The 25017-nt window shown below is 42.5% G+C and overlaps 1 protein-coding gene across 6 annotated transcripts in view; it reads left to right on the top strand.

Annotated features, from left to right (window-relative positions):
* Positions 1-25017, top strand: part of VWA5B2 (von Willebrand factor A domain containing 5B2) — a 96329-nt gene that overhangs the window by 43978 nt on the left and 27334 nt on the right. For 4 of the 6 annotated variants that reach the window (XM_081910730.1, XM_081910727.1, XM_081910732.1 and 1 more), the window contains exons 3-6: positions 20225-20401; positions 20811-20972; positions 21845-22076; positions 24751-24905. In XM_081910730.1, coding sequence (XP_081766856.1) covers positions 20263-20401; positions 20811-20972; positions 21845-22076; positions 24751-24905 — 688 coding nt within the window. In that variant the 5' untranslated portion in view covers positions 20225-20262. Of the gene's footprint in view, positions 1-11359; positions 11422-13826; positions 13977-20224; positions 20402-20810; positions 20973-21844; positions 22077-24750; positions 24906-25017 lie in introns of all 6 variants that reach the window. The other 2 variants (XM_081910728.1, XM_081910731.1) reach the window with 2 other exon arrangements.

Consider the following 25017-nt stretch of genomic DNA (forward strand, 5'->3'; position numbering starts at 1 on the left):
TGCAGAAGATTCCAGAAGATAAAAAGATTTTACTAAAGGGACTAATCACATGACCGGAAGTGGAACATGCAATGAATTCAATGCAATTTGGCAAGATGGTCTATCAGTGAAATATTATAAGACATTGAAAGATTGGCTCATTCAACCTCTAGTAGAAGTATGTAATCTTATTTTACAAGGGGGTTAAGCAACTGAGACCTGGAAGGAAGCTTATATTACTCTGATTCCCAAGCAGGGTCAAGATAGATCCATTGTCAAGATCTACAGACCAATCTCCTTACTTAATGTGGTTCACAAAATTTTTGCAAATATATTTGCTAGCAGGCTAAAGTAAGTTTTGTCTGAGCATATACATAAGGACCAGGCAGGATTTCTGCCTGGAAGACATATGAAAGATAATATTAGGGAAATTATTGATATTTTGGATAAGCTGAAAGCAAGAAAGAACTGCAAAGAAATGTTAATGTTTATTGACACAGAGAAAGCCTTTAACAATGTATCTTGGAGTTTTATGTTACATAACTTTCAAAGTATGGGGGTTGGTCAAGACTTTTTAAATAGTATTGAAGCAATCTATCAAGAACAAAAAGCCAAAATTATTTGAAGGAGGAAATTAGAATTGAGAACGGAACCAGGCAAGGGTGCCCACTTTCCCCTCTGCTGTCTATTTCAGCCCTAGACGTCTTGCTAAGTATGATTAGAAAAGATGAACAAATTAAAGGTACAGTGCTACCTCGGGTTACATACGCTTCAGGTTACAGACTCCGCTAACCCAGAAATAGTACCTCAGGTTAAGAACTTTACTTCAGGGTGAGAAAAAAAATTGTGCGACAGTGCTGTGGCAGCAGTGGAAGGCCCCATTAGCTAAAGTGGTGCTTCAGGTTAAGAACAGTTTCAGGTTAAGAACAGATCTCCGGAATGAATTAAGTTCTTAACCCGAGGTACCACTGCATCACAGTAGGATCCAAACAATATAAATTAAAAGCCTTTACTGATGATTTAGTATTGACACTACAAGATCCAGACTCCAGTGCAATCCAGTCCAATGTCGACCGCATTGGACCTGAAGTTTGTTTCCATTGTACAGCGCTTTTATAAGAAAGAGGAGTTGTTTGTCCTGCAAAATCAGATATAATTTGGACCATAGCTGGGATCTGGGGATGGAGTCAAACGCTGATTTCAGATCCATGAAGGCCACAAAGAGTTTACCCTGTAGAGGCCTGGTATACTTCTCGGCTAGGAAGGACAGCATTAGACAGTGGTCTGATGTTGAATGGTTCTCACGAAAGGCTACCTCGGCTTCAGATAATATATTATGTTCATTTAGAAAAGTTGTCAGTTTGCTACTGAGGAATCGGGCATACAGCTTCCCAATTATTGAGAGCAGGCTAATTGGCCTATAATTGGAGTGTACATTTGGGTGGCCTCTCTTAAAGATTGGGACTACTATAGCATGTTTCCAGCTATATGGTACCTTACCCGAGTTATTTACTACCGTAACATGTACTGCCAGAAGCAGAGCCAACCAGTGCTGGTTTAATGTAATCAACTCCGCTGGGATAAAGTCTTTCCCCAGAGCCTTTCTGCTCTTCAGATTCCCAATTAATGTATGGCCTTCCTCCACAGTAACCGACCTCCAATGAGGGAACAGTGACAATTCTGCCCTGTTATCCTGGAAGCTGGAAGGGAGGTTTGGATTTTCCATAATTATATTTCTGAAGTGGTTCTCCCAAACCTGAGCTGGAATAGCACAGCTGGGGGCTGAAGAACTATTTTTCATTGAGTCACAGACCAGTTGCCAAAAGAGTTTAGTTTCATTGTTTAGTGAGGCAATCAATAGCAGGAACCAGGAATTTTGTTCAAACTGCCTTTTTTTTTTTTTAGGCCAAAAGGGCGTTATACTCTTTTTTGATTTTGAGATAAGATGGAGGTAAGTAATTTAGTCCAGCGTTTCTATAGACCAAATAAGCGTTCCTTAAGGCTTCCTTCTTTGTGCAGCACTCTTGGTCAAACCAACAGCGCCCTTTAGCAGTGTGTGGCTTGCTGGCTGAGTTTATGTTGACAGAGACCACATCCTGCAAGGACTCAATGAGATTTTCGTAAGCCGTCAGGGAGGAATCTATTGATAAATTGTTTATTATAATAGATCTTAACTTAATTGCAGTTTATGAATTCAATCTATTCTCAACTGCAATTGCTATCTCAGATGTCCATTTTTTTCCTACGCAATGCTGGTTCATTTGCTTTATCTATTTCCTCATGTTCTATGTAAGAGTGCTGAATTGAGTTTTGGCCAGTAGTGGAGACGATTAGAGGTAGGTGGTCGCTTTCAGTCCTATTATCTATGTTGAATTTTTTAATTGATATGATTTGATTTGAAAATCTATTTTGAAGCAGCTGCGCTTTGCTGGATTAAAGAGTGGATACAACTAGAGGATACCAATGTTTTAGACGTGGAGGGATTTGACAATGTGTTTAGATGGCATGCATATTTATGGTATGATAAAGTAAAGGCCCATAATGCATTTAAAAATCATGTAATTAGGAAATCGTTGTACAATGTTTGGATAAAATAAAAAGATCTTTTAGAAACGAAGGCGCCCAGATGGCTTTCACCAATGGAGGCAAAGGCCCAGAAAAAGTTAAATATGGATATCAAACGGTTGAGATATTCAGATTTATTATTGGAGGATAAAGAAGGATACAAACGAAAACCATTTGATCAAGTTAAAGATAAGTTAAATTGGCTACAATACCATCAGATTAATGAATTATAAATTAGATAAGAAAAATGGTTTTGCTTCTGAAAAATCTTAAGTTGGAGACAGAGTTGTTGGATTCTAAAGTTAAAAATCTGTTGAAAATGTATAACTTATTGTTGGAGTGGCATACAAATAATAATAATAATAATTTATTATTTATACCCCGCCCATCTGGCTGAGCTTCCCCAGCCACTCTGGGCGGCTCCCAATCAGTGTTAAAAACAGTACAGCATTACATATTAAAAACTTCCCTGAACAGAGGGTGAACAAAGGATGAACAAGTTATATCAGTGATGATAGATTGGGCAGGAGATGTAGGACATAACATAATGTTTGAGGATTAGGAAATACTGGAAGAAAGGGGTCAAGTTCACTGCATGTACAATGTTAAAGGAAAACATAATGAAAACGATGTATAGATGGCATCTGACTCTTGTTAAATTAGCAAAGATTTATCATAACTGTGATAATCTATGTTGGAAATGTAAAGAAAAAGAAGGTACCTTCTATCATATGTGGTGGACCTGCCCCAAGGTGAAAGACTTCTGGGAAAAGATTTATAATTAATTGAAAAAAATGTTGAAATATGTTAAGCTAATTGGGAAAAGCTTGCAATTACCAGATAGGCTTAGGATTTAAATATGTAATGTGATGAATTAATACCATATTTTTCGCCCTATAGGACACACTTTTTCCCCTCCAAAAATGAAGGGGAAATGTGTGTGTGTCCTATGGGGCGAATGCAGGCTTTCGCTGAAGCCTGGAGAGCGAGAGGGGTCAGTGCGCACCGACCCCTCTCGCTCTCCAGGCTTCAGGAGAGCCGCAGCGCCAGCCCCACAAGGTCGGGGGACAGTGGGGAGGCGGAACGCCGCCATCCCGCTGTCTCCCAATGTGGTTTGGAGGCTGACGGCGGGGAGAAGAGCTCTTCTCCCCGCTGCCAGCCCCACAAACTCCGGGGACAGCTGGGAGGCGCAGCGCGTCCTCCCTCTGTCCCCGGACCTGATCTGCAGGCGGGCGGTGGAGAGAAGCGCTCTTCTCCCTGCTGCCGGCCCCACAAGCGCCTGGGAGGGAAATAAATTTTTTCCCCTTTATTTCCCCCCCAAAAAACTTGGTGCGTCCTATGGGCCGGTGCGTCCTATGGGGCGAAAAATACGGTATGTTTAATGCTGAATTGGAAAAAAAGAAAGATGTTAAGTTAATTTTATAAGAATACTGATCTGGAAAACCATTAAAATGATATACATTGAAATTCCACCAGGGGGATACGAGGAAGTCACTTAACAATGTTAATAAGAATAGTTTTAATAAGGTTATGATTTATGTCTGTCTCTGTGTTTATAATTTTGTGAAAATCAATAAAAAAATTAGGGGGGGGATCAGACTTCAAAGTCTATTCAGTGTTTAAGCACATACAAATTCGTAATCAAGTAGAATGAGCCTTGACCATCCCTGTAAATAAAGGGCGGAGAATTTTGTCTGCAAATGGTACAGCTGAAATGACTGAGAATGTTAAAGATCTTATGAATTCTGACTCTGGCCATTTTTACCCATACATAAGGGAGCAGATGATTGTTCCGCAAATGGCACAATGATAGCCCACATTTTTTGATAGAGACCTGCACCCCAAATTCCTGTGCATAAAGGAGGCAGTACTCCCAATTTCCTTTGCCTGGGCTGCAGGTGTGTAGGAAGTATGATTAATTAGCACTGTCAGGTAAATTATAAATGTTTGCAAGCTTGACTGGTGTCATGTACCACCTGTAAATCATTTTCATTAAATTCTCTTAGGGCATGCCGTAAATTTCATACCAGTGGTCCATAACTGTTCCCAGTCAGTCATCATGATGTTATGTCCAACATCTTGTGCCCATTTAATCATAGTGGATTTCACCGTTTCAACCTGAGTGTTCCATTTCAACAGCAAGTTATACATTCTTGACAAATTCTTAGTTTTGGGATCTAACAATTCTGTTTCCAATTTTGCTGTTTCCACCTGGAAGCCAAGTTTTTTGTCCAAGTTATATGCCTCTATTATCTGGTAATAATGAAGCCAATCTCGCACTCTATTTTTTAGTTTTTCAAAACTCTGCAGTTTTAATCTGTCTCCCTCTTGTTCCAAAATTTCCCAATATTTTGGCCATTCTTTCCGCAGGGCCTGTAAGACAGAGTTGTTCTGCCTGGCCTTTGGCTTGGAGCCAATTTGATTCCCTCCCTCTCTTTCTTTTTTTCTTTCCTTCTCCTCCTGGGTTGAGGCTACATTTTATTTTAATGTTGTAATATTTTAATGTTGTATTTAAATTTTGTTTTTAAGTTGAAATCATTCAACTTGTTTTTATTATTGCTTGTAAACCGCTCTGAGCCCGGCCTTGGCTGGGGAGGGCGGAGTATAAATAAAAATTATTATTATTATTATTATTATTATTATTATTATTATTATTATTATTATTAACAGGGGCAGGCCTGATTTGTACTTGAATGGGAGACCGTCTGGGAATACTGTGTGCTATAGGCTTTTGCTTACTTCTGACAGTCGGCGGCCCTGCTTTGAACTCTTTCCCTCCACTTGCCATCCATTTCATACCAGTCGCTGCTGCCTGTTCTTTCGATCTTTTAATTTGCTTTCCTTCTGACCTGCACATAGCTATCAACCTTTCCTTTTTTTTGCGGGAAATTCCCTTATTCCAGTGCCATTTCCTGCTGCTATCCCGGATGGTTAGATATCTCGTAGACTGTCCCTGGGACAGGTGAGGCTGCTGATCCCTTATTTTCAAATCTGAAAGTTGACAGCTATGGACCTGCACCTTTCGAACCTTTGGCGTGTTCGAAGAAGCACGTGAGATAGGTGCTAGATATTACCACAATTATTATAATAATGCAAATTGCAGGAGGCATTAGATTAATATTTTTTTTTACATTTAAGCTTCTGACTCAATTCTATGGTTTTAATTTTGTCTCAGGTGCCATAATTTCTTCTTTTCAATAGCTCTAGTTATTCGCAGGCTTTAACCACTAGACGGTGCTGTTGACTGAGTTATATTAGAAAAGTGTCATCCATAAAAATGGTTTTAAGAATATAAGGAAAGCCTGTTGGATCAGACCAATCATCCATCTAGTCCAGCATCCTGATCTCAGAATGGCCAACCAGATGCCTTTGGGTAACCACCAAGTAGGATTGATGCAGAAGAGCACTCTCCACTGCTGTGGTTTCCCACATTTAGTACTCAGAAACATTCCTGTCTCTAATGGTGGCAGCAGGTCATAGCCATTGCAACTAGTAGCCATTGATAACACTTTTCTGCATCTGCTTCAACCCAGTTTTCACAAATTATTGAAACTCAGAAAAAGTGAAGAAATCCATTCTGGGTCAGAACTGATGAAGAACCTTTACTGCGCAGCTCACTTTACAAATTAAGAATAAATAATGGCCATGCTTTCAAAACTTGTTAGTGTGGCTTTCTTTAGACTTCATTTATAGAGGGGAGGAAAACCACCTCATGAAGTATGCGTTTTTAAAGTTGAATTAAGTAAAGACTGTTTTCTAGCAGACAGAATCCATAAATAGGGTCATTTTGTACTAAAAGCAGTATCTCTGAATCTTTCAGCCCAGGAAGTTATGTGATCCACATAGAACACCTTATTCCCTTTAGGTAGGCTGAAGATTAACAGAGCCCTGTCAGTTTACACCTTCTGCTTTCTATTACCCAAAGGCAAGGTTACAGTTGCTAGGGTAACCTCATAACAACTGTGTGCACCCATCTGCGTAGGATTTACTTTCTCTAATTAAAAGTCCATGGAGTTGATCCATGTCCTGACATATTAGAGGTCACGTCCCTGTTCTGTTAGATAAGCATATACCATTCTTTGGTCTGGTTGTGATGGGAAGGTTGGCATCTCGCTTCAATGTTATTGATTGGAAAGAAGAAGAATCCAGTACTGGGGTGAGCTAGTGATTATCCCCTTCTGATTTGTTCATCCTCAGAGGGAGATGAATAAGATAACACCCACTGTAATACTCTTTGTCTATATTTCTCCCATGGCTTATTTTTCGTTAAGAGAATATGTAATGCTCAAATTAGATCTTAGCATTGCTGAATATTTCTCACTCTACATTTCTGCCCATTTATCAATTCCCCCATTTGTTTAAAAGATTATTCAGTTATTTTGGTTATTTTGCTTAAGGACTCAGAGTGGCCGCCAAATAACCCCATGAGTAGAATGTAAATCTATTTGCATATAGTTGGTTTCAGATGCTATTGTCCTAATAGCAATGGGAAGCTATTTCTATGGGAGTTGTCTTATGGAATTCCACTTTTGCCCATCCTGATTCCTATGCTTATTTAACATCTCTATGAAGCTGTTGGAAGTTGTCATCAGAATAAGTGGAGTGAGGTGGCTAATGAAACCCAGCTCTATCTCTACCATCTGAATCAAGAGAAGCAGTTCAGGTGCTAGGACCGAGCTTGCCAGTAGTGATGGGCTGGATGTGGGTCTACAAATTTAAACTGAATTCAGTACAACAGAGGTGCCAGGTTCTTAGGTCTGGGAGGTGGAATTGCACACCTCTCAAAGGAACTGGTGTATAGTTTGGGGATCTTGATCCATTAATTTTAACTTGAGGCCCAGGTGGCCTTGGTGACTTGGAATGCCAGCTTCCACCTACAGTATATATACCAGCTATGACCTATTCTGGACAAGAATGACTTGACCCCTGTACTCTTATGCTCTGATAACTTTCAGTTTAGGCAACTACAGTGCACTGTACTTTTGTATTCCCTTGAAGATGGTCCTGAGGCTCAAACTAGTGCAGAATGCAGCAGCCTGTGTGCTGCCAGAGGCATGGTCAGGAAGAGCAACTGCATTGACTGCCTATTCACACCCAATGAAATGAAATGAAATGCACTGCATGAAAACTCCATGTATTTAGTGGCCAATTGGTTAGTAAGCATACATAACAACAAAAAAAGAATCCAGGGAACTATACTGTAGTTTGTTAAGAGTGCTGGAAACTGAAGGGTAAACAACAGTTCCCAGGATTCTTTGGGGGGGGGACATGGGGACTGTGCATCTTCTTGCAGTAGAAATACTTGTTGTTACTTGTTGTTTAGTCGTTTAGTCGTGTCCGACTCTTCGTGACCCCATGGACCAGAGCACGCCAGGCACTTCTGTCTTCCACTGCCTCCCGCAGTTTGGTCAGACTCATGTTTGTAGCTTCGAAGACACTATCCAACCATCTCATCCTCTGTCGTCCCCTTCTCCTTGTGCCCTCCATCTTTCCCAACATCAGGGTCTTTTCCAGGGAGTCTTCTCATGAGGTGGCCAAAGTATTGGAGCCTCAGCTTCATGATCTGTCCTTCCAGTGAGCACTCAGGGCTGATTTCCTTAAGAATGGATCGGTTTGTTCTTCTTGCAGTCCATGGGACTCTCAAGAGTCTCCTCCAGCACCATAATTCAAAAGCATCAATTCTTCGGCGATCTGCCTTCTTTATGGTTAATAATAATAATAATAATAATAATAATATGCATTGACATTAATGTTCAAAGGAGGGACAAATATTATAGTGCATAACAGTATAGGTTCAGGGGAGCAGAATGTAGCAATGTATTTTCTGCATTTTTCTTCACTACATTTATAAAAGCATGGAGTAAGAAACATTTGTGCAATCGTTTCCTCCCTGTGGCACACCCCTACAGCAAATACAAGGGAGTCCTGCTGTTTGCTAATGTTGGCTTCTCTAATGAGGTTGATGCAAGTGCTGCAGGGCTGCATGCAGACGAAATGCGTATTCTTCAGGCATGCAGCTGAAGGGAAAAGTGCTGCTTCAGCCATGCTCAGCACAGTTTTCTCATCAGGAGAATGAGTTGCTTGATCATGTAATGCAGTTTAACAGGCTGGCAAGTGCTGTGGTCCCAAATTACCTGTGGTTCTCCCAGAGTCCTGGAGGCTGAAGACACATTTATTTATCTTTCTAATTTGTTTATTCATAATTGTACAGGTGGGTAATGCAATTATTTGGCAGCAAGTCATTGTAGTCCTGAAGTAGCAGCAGAGGGCCAGGTTGGGCAAGGTGGTGGTGTGCCTGGTCCTGATCTGGTGCCAGACATGGAATCCTCAGAGGAGGAACAAGACACCCCACATCTGAAGGACCAGGCAGGGCCCCCTGAGTCCAATGCTGAGGATCCCCTTGATAGGACTTCTGGGTTGATACCTGAGGAAGAACCTCCTGGCGTTTCAGAGGAGGTCCTTGAGAGTGCTGGTGCCAATAGAATAACAATAGCACAGTGTGTGTCTACAGGCCTAGAGTCAGGAGCCTACTCTTGAGGAAGGTGTCTTTTCATGAGTAAGCAATCTGATACTTCTTCACTGCTCGCAGCTGTGGTTATATGTCCCTGATACTTTTAGTGTTGCTACACCAGTTCTCTGGAATCAATCCCTGCACTTTGATGTAAAGGGGCCTTGTGCTTCACTTTGTGTAAGGGAGAAAGTGCAAGCCATTTCCTATCATGCCGCCATAAAATAAAAAGGGGATCCTTTGGTAGGTGTAATTGATGAGAGGGTACAACGTTTTTCAAAAGTCACACAAGGAGGTGTCCAGGAATACACTGTAGGGTAAATACAGGACTTTCTGTTTTATCAGAATAAATTGTCAGTTGAATTGGAATGGGGGTTGACTTCCGCAGTTTATTCTTTTTCCTGCTATAGCTCTAAGTAAATTCTAGTTATATCAGTGAATTTTACAACATAAATATTGTGAAACATATTATACTGTACCCATCAAGAAAGATTTATATTTTCCAGTAATTACATAGTTATAAAACACCACCATTATGTAGTTACAGTAATAGCTGCTTAAATTGTTCAGAAATTGCTCCCTATTCTCTAACAATGACAGGCTCTGAACAAAAATGTATAAGTTGTTATTGCAAGTGTGTTATCCTGAAATAAAAGCCTTTTATTTCATCAAGCAAGAAATTGCAAAGGTTCCAGACACACCTTTCTGAATAGTTCACCATTGTGCAATTCAAATCAAAAAGATTTTGGTGTTAATTATTTATTCCCCGCCCCTTAAGTGCATGTGATGGCATTGAGTACATTTCTAAGTATCCAAATAATAAATGTTCCAGATACTAAATAATAGTTGTTTCCTTCTTCATCCCTGACCAGGATTTACTAAGGGTAGATCCTTCAATGGAATTTTCTGAGTTCTTTGTTCTCCTTTGGTATAGAGTACTAGGTGGCAGTCACCATGGCCATTATAAACCAAATCTAAATCCTATGGGAAAACCAGGACAAAGCTGGAATGTAAACATAAAGGATGCAATCCTAAACACAGTTGCTAGAGAATAAATCCCATTGGGAATTACCTCTGACTAAATATGCTTAAAAATATGCTGGACAAGTCTTTTCAGAGTCAGCACTAGGACTTTCTCCTGGCAGATAACAGCTGACATGGTACCAAGGAGTCAGGATAGGCAAACAGGAAGAAGGCTGAGATCTCAGAACAGGCAAATGGACAAGATAAGAATAAGGAATTTAGAGCTTGCTCAGAGAGGAAAAAACAACAGTTAATATGATTCACAAAGGAACTGTCCAGCCTGCAAGTGGTTCGTTCCTACTTCCTTTTAGAGGGACTGGTGGAAGGCTGAAGGAGACTAAAACAGGACTCAGTTTGGGTCATTTGGACTAACTTTGCTTCAGGTCCTGCTGAGCACTAAATTATATCCAGTTAGAAAAATCTCTTAGTTTAAGAAAATTGAAGAGTGCAAGAATAATACCTTTAAAAACAACAACAGTTGAAACATGTCTTTGAAGCAGTTTTTAGATTTTGATACCATGGACTAAAACTCTCAGGCTGAAACTAAGTAAATTAAAGATGAAACATCATGATTGGTGTGGAGAAAGGGGAGGTGCAGCTAATGTTCAGTGATACATATCCCAAAGTCACTGGATAAGACTGCAGCCTCAGTAATTCCAGTATAATTCCAGTATTATTTCCTATTTTTCCAGCCTGTTGCACCTGCACATTGTTGTTTTTAATATTTAATAATATTTATTTTGCATATTATTCAACATGCAACATTATATTGGTTAATATTTAATAATATTTATTTAATATTAAATAATATTTATTTTGCATATTACTGTGTCTTTTAGGATATGCACTGCCTCATGACTTTCGTAAAAAGGTGGTATTAAAATGTAATAAATAAAGCCCTTCCAGTTACTGAGAGGGGAAAATAGAAATGCTTCTGTTGCATTACATGACCAATGGGTTAGTAGTAAGACTGTGAATAAATCAAAAGAGTGAAATCTTTCCATGTGTACTCTATCAAACCATGTTTATCACATCAACCTCAAAGTATCCCTGAGCGATACTGTTCACACAGTATCACATGATTTCTTTACACTTGATTACAGGCAGCTGAGAGTCATATGGAACATGGTGGTTGCCACGGGTTTCTTTTAATGTGCCTGCCCTCTTCTCATATAAATGAGGAAGTTGTGGTATGCCTTACTTTAACAATAACAGGTGTGTAGAATAGTGTGCTGGACTTATATCCACTTCCATGCATTACCTCCCACCAATCTGTTGTTTTAGACACTTTCCACAGTTCCCAATACTGGAGCCAAGAAGTGAGAAAATTGCCTGGAGTATTGAAGGTGAGGTACGGGTTGGGGTAAGGATTCGTGCTTAATCGACTTGGTCATGTACACAGAACAGAAGATGGTAGGATCTCCCAAGACGTGCTCAGCAGTACTGGCTTGCGTGGCTATTCCCGCCCCCTCCCGCAGAATGGAATAAATAAAGACACAGGACACCAGAATTTAGGTTAATGGGCGAAGAATGGCCACAACTTTATTGATTACAGGTAAGAGCGGTATTGGCTTTAGGCATTGGCCCTATCAGACTAACCGGTATAACCAGGAAGGGTTAAGCACCAAGAGGGGGAGCCCCCAAGATGCACATCCCTATGCGCTCCCCGAGGGGTTACCGCTCAGGAGCGCGCTTTAGGCCCTAGCCTCCATAGGTTTTGGACGAGGCGGTGCCCCCTGGAGTCCTTTAACGAACTACCCTTCAACATTTGGGGGAGGTGATGGCGTTCCTCCCCCCATCTCATTTGCATAATAATACCCCTGCCAATGCCTAACCGCCAAAACCAAGGTGTTGTGATGTTTTGCTACGAGGTAGGCGAAAAAACCAAGTGGCTTCCAAAATATAGCCAATTAGCCAAATGGAAAAACTCCTATCAGGCCCCTTGCGGCGACCAGCCGAAGTCCATAGCAAAGTCCAGATGAGAACCTAAAGGCCAGGAGGGTGGGAAACCGCAGCTGCTGAAAGGAAAAGAAAGGGGCGAGCATGGGTTGCCCTGACCTTAAATGCCCCTTACAAGTCCCGCCGCCGCCGCCAGCCGATTGGCTGGCACGGTGAATAATGAATACTAATGATCCCAGGATTCTCTAGGTCCCGCGGGGCCGCGAGGGTGTGAATGGGGCGTGAGCCCGCAACCCCCCCTCTGGATGTCGGCAGTGGCATTCAGGATAAGACCTGTTGGCAGACCAACTCTGTGTTACAAATATGTCTGCAAGCATGACATGAAGGCTGGCAACATTAACCCCGCCATATGGGAATCCCTGGCAGACAATCACAGTTCCTGGAGACAGACAGACAGCTTGTGTATCCTCAGCAGGGACCATAGGAGGCATGACTGCCAGGAGGAACACAGAGAAGAAATGCCATGGTGCACCTGTAGCAGGAAAATTGGACCCCTTCATCTGCCCCACCTGCAATAAAATATGTCTCTGCTGTATTGGTCTATACTGCCACAGCAGGTGCTGTAAGTCTCCAACAGTTTGACTTTATCCCCGAAGGCACACTCTTCCATTGTCTCCAGAGACAAATGAATGCCAACAAATATACCATCTGCTTTTATAAGGGTATAGGGGTGTGTGTTAATGATAACCCATCATGTCTGGTTGGGCCCTGAGTGTGTAAATTGTTTCCACTGAAAAACATTGTTTGAAGTGATGTAAAAGATCTCTCCACAGTGGGTCTCTAAGGACCCAGGCCAGCTTTTCTGTCCATCTAACCTAGTATTCTCTATTATAACTGGGCCCATCCAGGGTGCACCCCAGAATTGCTTGTGTGCTACACTCAGTATAGAATCTGTGGGCTTGCTTGGGAATTATAGCTTCTTGAAACTTTTCATGACATTTCTAGGCCTCATGGTTATGGACAAACGTCTGAAAGTGTGTGTTGAAGGCACTGAAACAAGTCGTTATCCCAGTGTGCCACAGCAGATGCCACCTCCTCTGTCTTCCACTACTCCAATCCTTCTGAAAACATTCTGTTAAAATCTTATTCTTCTAGTAATGGTAAACAATGTATCCCATAGCAGGATTTGTGTTTCTTTGGTGCAAGAGATGAAGTTACTTTGTCCAAAATGAGATATAGATATAGTAGAGTAGGCAACCTAAGGCCCGGGGGCCGGATGCAGCCCAATTGCCTTCTCAATCTGGCCCGCAGATGGTCCGGGAATCAGCGTGTTTTTACATCAGTAGAATGTGTCTTTTTATTTAAAATGCATCTCTGGGTTATTTGAGGGGCATAGGAATTTGTTCACCCCCCCCCCCCAAATATAGTCCGGCCCATGGTCTGAGGGATGGTGGACCAGCCCACAGCTGAAAAAGGTTGCTGACCCCTGATATTGATGAATATAGACTATACCTAGTGTCTTTTCTCTAATAAAGTTGCCCCTCTTTCCTATCTGTTCATTACCTCTGACAGGCAGACTTTATAAGCCAGGGAACAAGGCAATGACAATGCTTACAGAACTGGCTGTTTTCTCTCCTCAGTGCTGTCAGAGCAGTGCAGACAGCCTGGCCCTTTAATTAGGCCAGGCTTGGAGCTGCTCCGTTTCCTTGCATCTGGCTGGCACTGAGGAAGTAGAGATGTAGCCACTACGGCATTGAGGCAGCCAGTACTAGAGAGAGTCTGCAGCAGAGAGGGTGTGTGTATGTGTGAGTGAGCAATCGCACAGGGGATCTGACAGTTTCCCTCTCGAAAGGGAGAAGACGGAGGCTGAGAGGCTGGAGAAACTAGGCTTCTGGTAACTCTGGATGCCAGGATCCCATCCAGAAATGTGCTGATTTTTCATCCATATTAATTCATCCCAAACCAAGCTGGTTAAAACAGCAGACGGTGTGTCATTCTCCAGGTAAGCCCTTAATGCTCAGTTGTGTGTTGGGTAACTTTGTAGGGCAACAAAAGAGTGGGAGATTGGGTGAGGCCAAGTAGCACTGTATGGGACCCTGGCTTTGGGGGGGGGGGACAGGCACCCCTTGAGTGTAAGATGTCCCTGGCCAATCCCTGAGCAAGGAATAACTTTAGCTTGCTACTGTTTCCCATATTTTTTTTAATGAACAAATGGACAAAATCTTTTGCTTTGTTACAAAGCGGATCTTGCTAATTTGTCTTGATGACCGAGAAACCCATATTGCAGGTATGTGACCCACATTTTGTGAATGGGAAAGGGAGCAAACAGAACATGGCACACCAAACCTTTCAGCTGTCTTGGCAGCTGCTCCTGCTCCTGCTGCATCACTAACAGACCTGCACTTATGTATTGAACATGTATCATATTAATTATTTACTGTAACTCATCATGGTATATTAGCAAATGTTCCCAACCCTCTGTTGTTAAAAGTATTCACCTAGGGGCAAACAGGACTGGTTTAGTTCTAATTCTGCTCCACTGTTTTCGAAAAGAAATAGGGGTAAGGAGTGCTGGAGGTCTCACACCCCCCACAAGCTATTGGATTGGAGGTTTCACTTGACTATAGGGGTTTTCCCAGTTTTGGGGACAACTGATATATTAGGCTGAATTTTTCATGTGATCAAATACATTGTAGTCTTAGTAGAGGGAACTCCCAAGTGAGCATCTATCAAATTGCTCCAAGAAGGTGAGTAAAAGGAGTCTCTCCTTTACTTCATTCTCAAGTTGAACTTTTGTCTATTTTATTTAATATATTTCCTTTCAAGACAAAGAAGCCTGCTCTAGATGGTTCGCCATAAAAACAAAACAGTAAAAGTATAAAATACAATTGACCAAAAGAGTAGCATATAGTAAAAACATTTCAATCAATGAAAAATTTGTCACAGAACAACAGTTTACAAGATATAAACCAGCATTCTCATAGCATCACAGCCTAGAGTGAGTTTGGGCATTTCATTAGGTTTGTGGGTTCTAGATCAAAATTTAAATTTCTTGTCTGCATGGCAAGACTAAGACTACTATAGGCAGTGAACCCCAGCAGGAGGCTCCATCTTAATACCTATTATAATTAAATATGTCATTGGCACCAGTAGTCTGTTTTCCCATTTTAGACCTCTTGTCCTGGACCAGAGAGGATCTCAAGAGTTGCGTGTAATAATTCAGTTGGCATAACCTCAAAAGTTGTGGGAAGGGGTGTGACCTGAGAGGGGGGTAGCTTAGTGTAATAAGGGCAGTCTCTGGACAGCTAGTGAAGTATCTCAGATAATCCTATTTAGAATAATGTCCTTATATTCCAGTCCTGAAAATAAAACTCCATTCAGTTTGCTCTGTTGGCTCATTATTTCTGACTCTGCTCCAGCTTTCAGCTACCAGGAAGTTGGGTGAGAATGTATGTCACATCTCTCTGAGCTTTTCACAACTTCTCCAGGTTTGCCTGCAGGTACTAACCTCTGCTGTCCATGCTTCTGCCTTTGTCTTGTCTTGGGTAGGTGGTGGTTTATGAAAGTTTAAACATTTGCAGCAAAGAATATGGTCTGAACATGCCATGGTCCCTTCCAGCTCCATGATTCTATATGTTAGGCTTCTGCTTCTGAAGCTAAGTAGAAGTAGATCTGGTTAGCAGTAGATGGGAAACTGCCTGGTATACTATGCATGCTGTGATCAACTCCTTGGAGCAGGGATGGAGAACCTGTGGCATTTGCTGGACTACAATTCCCATCATCAATCAATCATTTTATTTGTAGGCCTCCTTTCCAAAGTTAAAAGCTCGAGGTGACTTACAGCATGAAAATTAATTACAACCATAATAAAGACAGTCATAAACAATAAGTAGAACATCAGAACGTATACAACCAAATTGAACAATTTCCACTTAAAGCATAAGATGACCTAAAATAAAGATACAACAAACAAATATCAATAACAGCAACAACTCCTCCTCAACAAAACCCCCTAAACAATACCCCAGCCCAAAAGTCATCTTTGATCATTGGCCATGTAAGCTGGGGCTGATGGGAGTTGAAAGAGCCAGTGTCACTCTAGCATAAGGCTCCACTAAACAGTCATGTCTGTGTACAGCAGGCTGTGGGGCCACTACAACAAAGTCCTGTTCTGGGCACTGCTAGATCTTTTTTGAGTGAATTGAAGGAAGTCTGTAATGAAATATTGGAAGGGAGAAGGGCACCAGAGTCGTGGAAGGAAGCTTATATTACACTTATACCGAAAACAGAGACTGAAAAGACACAGCTCAAGAATTACCGCCCGAAATCTCTGCTTAATGTGGATTACAAAATTTTTGCAGATATTTTGGCTAAAAGATTAAAAAAGGTGTTAGTAGAAGAAATTCATAAAGACCAAGCGGGCTTTCTCCCGGGCAGACATTTGTCTGACAACATGAGGAATATTATTTATATTCTAGAAAAACTACAAGTGAATATCAATACTAAGGCAGTCTTGATATTTGTGGATGCAGAGAAAGCCTTTGACAACATTTCTTGGAGTTTTTTGAAAGAAGAATCTACATGGGATGGGGGTAGGTCAAGGTTTTGAAAATGGTATAGGTGCAATTTATTCAGAACAAAAGGCAAAATTAATTGTGAACAATGTAGTGACAGAAGAGTTTAAGATTGAGAAAGGGACCAAAAAAAAAAAAAGATCTTTTTGAGTGAAGATACCTGGTGTAAAGCCTCTACAGAATATCTCAAAAATGAGGGGGACCGGGGACCTATTGTTTAAATAACAGATTTACTGTCAAAAACCCCTGCTATGGATCTCTTTTAGCTACTGCATACAGACAAAAAAGAGTCATTAAAAAGACCAAAGATTTTAAAGACAACTGTACAGGCGATTATGTTCCCAACACCGGGCTTATCCACACTTACCTTTTGCTCTACTCTGGATCTTTCCCTACAAAAAACTGCTCTTTAATGCTGAATCAGTGTAAACAATAATTTGGGTTTTCCGCATATTACCATTTGCTCCAATTGAACTTCAGAGAACAGGTTTTCACAGGAATAGCTCCAGAGCAAAAAAAGGGGGGCACTCTGACATGGAGCTTTAAAGTGCGGACCGAACCTAGAAAGAGCAGAGGGAGCTAAGTGCAGAAAAGCCCTTCGTTTGGTTGCAGCAACTCTTTATATTGCTACAGCCATGCTAGTCTGTTGTGGCAAACTCTGAGAGAGCCCGCTTCCTAGTTCTTCTGCAGTCTTCTTCTGGGAAGGGCTGTAGCTCTGTGGTGGACTATCTGCTTTGCATGCAGAAGCTCCTGGATTTAATTCCAAGGATCTTCAGGCAGTGTTGGGAATTGTGCCCTGCCTGAAATGCTTGAGAGACACTGTATAACCAATAAACACACGAGACGTAACCGGCTGTGTTCTTAGATAAATAAGGTATACTATTCATGTATCAAATCATAAATTTCAACGGAAGTAACTCATAAAGTTCAACAGACAAACGAACAAACTCAGTGGATCAGATCATTCTCTGATCAGGTCATGCATAAGGTCCATGCGTGTAAGTTTCTATTCCACCTGTCTGTTCATAAGGTCCAAACAATCCACATGAAAGGTTGTTGCAGTTCCACAGAATCCTTTCACAGAGTCTAAGACAAGGATTTCTGGAATATTGGCCTTGTTTCACCGTCCTGGGCTTCATCAGTAGTTAAAGCTCATAGGTGATATTACAGGACAGTGGATCTTACGGCATAGTAGTAGCTGCTACTACTATGAAAGGATTCTGTGGAACTGCAGCAACCCTTCATGTGGATTGTTTGGACCTTATGAACAGACAGGTGGAATAGAAACCTACACGCATGGACCTTATGCATGACCTGATCAGAGAATGATCTGATCCACTGGGTCTTCTGCTTTGTTCGTTTGTCTGTTGAACTTTATGAGTTACTTCTGTTGAAATTTATGATTTGATACATGAATAGTATACCTTATTTATCGAAGAACACAGCCAGTTACGTCTCGTGTGTTTATTGAGTATACTTTACATCACCATAGGTTGGTGTGTTGTTGTTTTGAGAGACACTGTACACACAATTGGAGAAGGTGTCAGTTTTTAAGAATGGGACACTTATTTTCCACCCTGTTCACATGTACACACACACACACACACACACACACACGAACACACACCGCCACTGGCCCTGGATACAGTGGGAAGAGGATCTTTTGCTAGGGAGAAAGTAGCAGAAATCCAGGGTTGTTTGTTCTTATAATATTAATAAGATTGTAGGCTGCTGCATTCCCAGAAACTAAGAAAGGATGGGGGGGGGGAATCACAGGGTGCTAACCTGTGGATCTGTGTTTATTCATTACAGACTGCCTCACAGCTACCTGCATAAAACATAAAGACCAGATGGGTCTTGTTTACTTTGGTAAGATAAATATAAAGGTTACTGATGATTTAAAAGAAGAAAAAAGCAGGCAGTGATAAGTCATTGGTAAACATGAAGCTGCAGCCAATCAGTGTCATGGCAGACAGAAATAACACATGCATTGTGCATGAAACCATAGGGTCTTGAGTAGGTAAGGAGAGGCTTTGAGTCAAGATCCATATTCCATGGCTTCCTGCGGATTCATATGGTTTGATGTAGCTGGTGGTGAGCTCTGAGTATGGGTAGGCTCAGCCAAAACCTAGTGGTCAGTGGCAGTTCTCAGGGTTTGGGGAAATACGCACCCTGTCATCCATCTCCTGTCTTATTACTGTTTTGATTGTTGCTGTTCTGGAGAGCACAGTAGCTAACCACTCTAACCATAACAGCAGCTTTAAGAAACCAGCAACTCCCTTCCACCCCCATCTATTTCAACAGGTCACTGCTTACATTGCAAAGAGAAATGCAAGCACTGAATCGATACATGTTCCGGGTTGATTAGCTGCTTTGCATAGCACCTCTGTTTGTTTTTCCATGCCATCTTTTTCATGAGCAGCAGCTGGCCAGAACCTCTCCAGTGTAGCCAGTGCTGCATCTACAAGGTCACCTGGAAACAAAGGTTTATTTTCAGAATACGGATCATCTTCCAGTTTGCTTGAGCCCTCAGTGGGGCCCAGACTTTCCAACGGACCAATGAGAGAAGGCAGCATCTGTTCGCCCCATCCCATAAGCCACCCACGGAGGTTACCTGGGTGACCAATTCACACATGTGGAAGGGAAAAGAGTAGAGAGTAGCTGGGATGTTAAAAGATACTTGCAATATTTGCCAGGGCATTAATTATTAACAACAATAAATTTGAGAGATGGGAGATCATGAAGTAGGGGAAAGTGGAAAACTCCAAGCAATGGGCAGCTTTTAAAGGCTGTGTACACACCATACATTTAAAGCACATGAGTCCTCCGAAAGACTCCTGGAAACAGTAGTTTCTTAAGATTGCCAGGAATTGCATGTCTGTGTGTGGTGAACTTCAGTTCCAAGGATACTTTGGTGGAGGTCGTGTACTTTAAATGTGTGGTGTTTACTGCCTAGTTCTGATCATAGGTGTATAATCTTTGCCCATATTTTCCTTGCAACTGTTTATGAGCATAGATTTATGCAATGACTTATATTATATATATTGGACACCCAGCTTTAAAGCATGGACCTGTGCCAGAAACATGGCACAAAGGAAGTCTGAATGAGCCCTACGGCAACATTATCATCGGACTATCCACTATAACCCCAAGGTCTCATTCCTAGTCAGTCACCACCAGTTCAAACCCCATGAATGAAAATAAGATTTTTTTTTGCCCCTATATGCATCAGTTTACACCTGTTTACATTGAATTGCATTTGGCATTTTCCTGCCCACTCAGTTTGGAGAGGCCCTTTTGGAGCTCTTCACAATCACCTTTTATTTTAATGACCATGAGCAATTTTAATTAACAACCTTGGCCACCTGACTGCTCACTCCTAACTTAAGAGCATTTATGAACAAGTGAAAAAACACAGGTCTCAATACCAATCCTTGGGGGACTCCACATTCTACATCTCTCCATAGAATTGTCCATTCATTTATACTCTCTGCTTCCTTTTACTTAACCAATTCTTGATCCACAAGAGAACCTCAGTGTCAGAGGACAGTGGTATTTCCCTGGGTTCTGATGGATGGGTAGGATCCTGGAGAACTTCATCTCTGGAGGCTGTTGGCGCAGAGCCAGTGCAGGGCCTTCTTTATTGGCATGTCCTTGTCTTTTCTTATTTTCATAGCTGCAGTCGGTGGGGCCTGTTAGTTTCACCTGAAGATCATGCCGGGCTTGTACTGCCGGCCAGCCTGGACAGCCCTCCCTCTAAAAAGCTCTTGTGTGAAAGCCTGTGCCAATGGGTATTCCCTGGGAGTCACTGCCCACCTTACTTACATCAACTTGGAGGAAGAGCCTATAGATGGTAAGAGCTTTTTGCAGCTACGGTGGTAGGTTATGACTGCACAGGTGGTAGATGCTGTTCTAGATCTATCAGGAATGTAGGTGACTCTGCTGCTTCGGATGCATGATTCCCCATTGGTCAAGATGTTGCATATGGTATAAGTTTAAGTCCTATAAATATCTGAAGAGTAGAGAGGACAATTTTCTTCTCTGTTGAAGCACTAGGTAGATTGGAGAGCTTCCACCTTGCCCAGTGCTGTGATGGGAAGAAAATACCATCCCTCACTCCTCTGCTGATCTGCATGGTTCAGCTGAAGAGGGGTGGGGGATTGTGCGTGTGTGTGTGTGTGAGAGAGAGAGAGAGAGAGAGATTTATTTGGGTGCAAGGGGTGGACTGATTACCAATGGACAATCTGGCTTTCTATGCACAGGAGTCTTCATTTATCCCCTGGAGGAGTCAGAGGTGGTCTCAAGCTTTGAAGCTATAACAGGAAACAGAACCTCCACGTTCCAGATCCAGAACCGGCCCAGTGTGGAGGACTGCTGCACTGACTGTAATGCAAGCTGGAACCAGCCACTCTGCTGCACCAATGGTTGGTTGTGGTAACACCTCCTTGCAGTGCTCTGCCTCTGGCACTGCTGAAATGAATAGCAAGGTGGGGCTTGAAGCAAAGACATCAATTCAAGGCAGTTTCACATTTGGGGGGTTATGGAAGAGTTAGCCAAAGGTGATTTTTCTTCTGCTTTCATGCAATAAATAGTTCAGCTTTCCATCCCAAGAGCACTATCCCTAGGCTAGAATTCAAGGTAGGCTACAATGATCCATTAGAAAGCTGCTAAAAGGCATGAGCTATGAGTCATGCCCCAAATCTCAGCTCTGCTGTGAATGCATCTAGTAACCACAATCTAGCATTAGTTGGTTTTGGTCAAGCCACTATCCTTCATCACTCCTTCTGTACTATACGGAATAATAATACTGGACTACCCAACAGGGTGTCTGTCTATAAGTCATACAAATAATGCATATGAAGCCACTCAGTAAATTTCCCACTGTTGAGCTGTTCATTAAATTAAATCCCAAGGGGATGCCTCGGCTGATGTGTGCAACAGTGGATAGGTTGAGTTTTCCATGAAGAGAACTAGGCAGCCACAGGTAAATCTGTGGCTTTTGACCTAACCGTTCTCACAGTTTGCCAGTAGATACAGTGCCAAGAAACTTAAGGGAGATAATCATGAAGAGTATTTGGGGCTCCCCCACCTGCACAGAGGTGCTGCCATTCCAATGGTAACTTTCAAATCAGAACAGGAAATGAAGGCTGTGCAATGACTCCAGTCTTCACCTTGCTGTATGGGTAACTCAGTGAGAAGTGTGGCTCCAAGACAGTGATAAAGTAAAGGCATTAGCTTCCCTCATGAGTGTGTAGGAGGAACCATCCTAGCTACCTCCTCTCTGCCTTCTGCCCAGGTCACTTGATCCTTGACGAAGACTTAGCACGTTCCACGTTCATCATCAGCACAGGCCCCGTTGGGCCTTCGGAAACCTTGACTGTAGTCTTCAGCAGCAGTCGGGAACTGGCAACCCTGGCAAACGGCGCCCTACGTGTCCTCTTCCCCTCTGTGCTCACGCCCTTCGTTGTATCCATCCCCGAAAGTGAAAGTGAGGCGAGAGGCTTATGTGACGACAGGTTGGCCCTATGGTGATTTTCATGGCTTTCTAGAGTCTATGCTATGCGAAGGATAGGGCTGGAGGAGGTTATAGGGACCACTGACAGCTGGCAAGTAGTTACGGTGTGTGTAGGTCGCAGGAATCAGAGCTTTCCTGCTGACTCATATGGGTTCTCTAGCAAATGGGAGTGTGGCACAAATAATTGATAATGGGAGCCTGAGCCAATTAGAAACTGGCTGGGAGTCACATGACTCAGCAGCAGCAGCAGCATCCCTTTTATATCCAAGGTTAAGTTTATGAGTGCTTTTGCTTATTGAACCAAAATGACACCACTCACTCATAAGAGAGAATCATCAGCATGCCCAGAGGAAACCCTAAGTGGAAAGGAGGGATCCCTAAAACAGCCAAAGAAGGACTGAGCATGCTTTGTGGGCCCAGAATACTAACTAACATTGGATCAAAAAATGCAAACTAGATGGGAGGTGGAATGGAATGGAGTATGGTGCAGGAGGGCACTCCACTGTGCAACGTTTTGTTGAGGTCCCTCTTGTGTCCTTCAGTGGAGCATTGGACAAAGGCTGGATTGATGGTTTTAGAATAGCAACTTATGACCTTTTGCCACAGTGGGAGAATGGAAATTTAAATGTACAGGCTAGTGTTCAAGTCTACCAGTCTTCTCTCAGAATCCCTTTACAAATTGATGTGTTGAAAACAGCTTGGTTGCAACTGTGCAGAGTTCGGCATTGTGGGGGGGAAAATATGAATCCCTGTGACCTCTGTGTGTGTTGGCTAAAGAACAAAAGAATCAGTTGGTTGCCTGGATTCAAAATGCAGGGCTAAACTCACTCTCCAGCAGGAGAGAACACCCAGGAAAAAAAGGTAAAGGTACCCCTGCCCTTACGGGCCAGTCTTGCCAAACTCTAGGGTTGTGCACTCATCTCACTCTATAGGCCGGGAGCCAGCGCTGTCCGCAGACACTTCTGGGTCATGTGGCCAGCGTGACAAGCTGCATCTGGCGAGCCAGCGCAGCACACGGAACGCGTTTACCTTCCCGCTGGTAAGCGGTCCCTATTTATCTACTTGCACCCGGAGGTGCTTTCGAACTGCTAGATTGGCAGGCGCTGGGACCGAACGACGGGAGCGTACCCCGCCGCGGGGATTCGAACCGCCGACCATGCAATCGGCAAGTCCTAGGCGCTGAGGTTTTACCCACAGCGCCACCCGCGTCCCAGAACACCCAGTAGGAGCATTTAAAGTCACAAATGTTAAGCAGCACAGCAAAGTGTTAGGAATGCAGGTTCCTAAACCTTTTGCATATCCCATTTAGTCCACTTGCAAAGCGCTTCCTTCTTTCTACTTCTCTTGCAAGGAACAGGCCACACACTGCCAAGGAAGTTTAAAATGCTTTACTTACAGATTCAAAGGTCAGATTCATGCATTTATTTAAGCAGTAGCAAGGAGAACATAGGCAGAATATTCTTGGATTAAAAAAAAAATACAGAGAGATAGCTTCAAACATGTGCTCTAAGCTTGAAGCAAAGCTTAAGACACTTCTTCGTTGATCAGTTACATGGCAAGGAGAGAGAGGGAACAGGAAGAGAAGGCTTCCCTTCCTCATCAGAGAAGAGGGGGTGTGACCTAATTGAGTCTAGGAAACACAGCTTTATTGTCTTAACCTCTTCATGCACTTAATTAGCTCTATGCTTGCTAGTTGTATTTGACTGCAATTTCCCACAAGCATATGGTGAAACTACTGTGCTTCCCATATATATATATATAATTATATATATGCTTTCGTAGATTTTCACGGGTACAGGAATGCAGGTTTTGGTGTCCTCGGGTGTCTTCCCGTGTAAAAGTTGGGGTGTCTAGGCGACGTTTCGACGAGGTCTCACTCGTCATCTTCAGGCTGGTGCTTTCGGCTTCTTGTTACTGGAACAGAGCAGGATCTCAGTGTTTGAGTTCCTATAGGAACTCAAACACTGAGATCCTGCTCTGTTCCAGTAACAAGAAGCCGAAAGCACCAGCCTGAAGATGACGAGTGAGACCTCGTCGAAACGTCGCCTAGACACCCCAACTTTTACACGGGAAGACACCCGAGGACACCAAAACCTGCAATTATATATATATATATATACATATATATATATATATATATATATATATATATATATATATATATATATATATATATATTTGTTTTCAGCTCATCTGCACAGATCCAACTAAGCTATGATAGCAGCACACCAAATTCACACCTCAACCCATATGAACATAGCTGCCAAAAATAGGCCCCTCCCACGGAGGTGAAAGTTTCCGAAAACTTCCCTGATTCTGATTAGTTGCTCTTGTAAATATGCCCCCATGTGGTGCAACAGAGGTCCAGCCGCGGAATTTCTCCTGCAGAAAACAAAGTTTCCTTTTCCCCCGCATCTGTCTGTTTCTTTTGGAAAATGTCTATATGGAGCTAACTGATTTAAACTCCTGGGCAGATGGTCTTTAAAAATGAATAAGTTGTATTCCAAATTCACTTTCGGCTGTAGTTGCATTTCCCTGCCCGCAGGAGGCCTCTTTGCAGGCCTTGGGCTGTGTTGTGGTGATTAGCCAAGGTATCCCTTGCCCAAGAACTCCCACAATAAGGTCAACCGCCATGCATGCCAGACAGCTCTAGTTTGTGACTTTTCTCTCTCTTCCTCCTTCATCAGCTCTGCCAGTTGTTTTGGATCCACTACTCTGAAGAGTGAGCAGTCTTTCCTTGTGCATCCCCAGGATACGGACATCTTCAGGGGTGAGGTTTACAATGCCTTTCCTTACGAGTTCAGCTTTGAGATGCTTGTTAAAGGACCCTGTTTGCTGGCAGGTATGATTTAGTATCTAATTTCTGTGTGTTTTGCATTTGCGGTCACATGCACAGCATTACAATTAAAGCATACAATTTTAACAGTCACAGCGTCTCCCCAAAAAATCATGGG

The sequence above is a fragment of the Podarcis melisellensis genome (assembly GCF_964234715.1).
Source record: "Podarcis melisellensis genome assembly, chromosome: 5".
NCBI lineage: Eukaryota > Metazoa > Chordata > Lepidosauria > Squamata > Lacertidae > Podarcis > Podarcis melisellensis.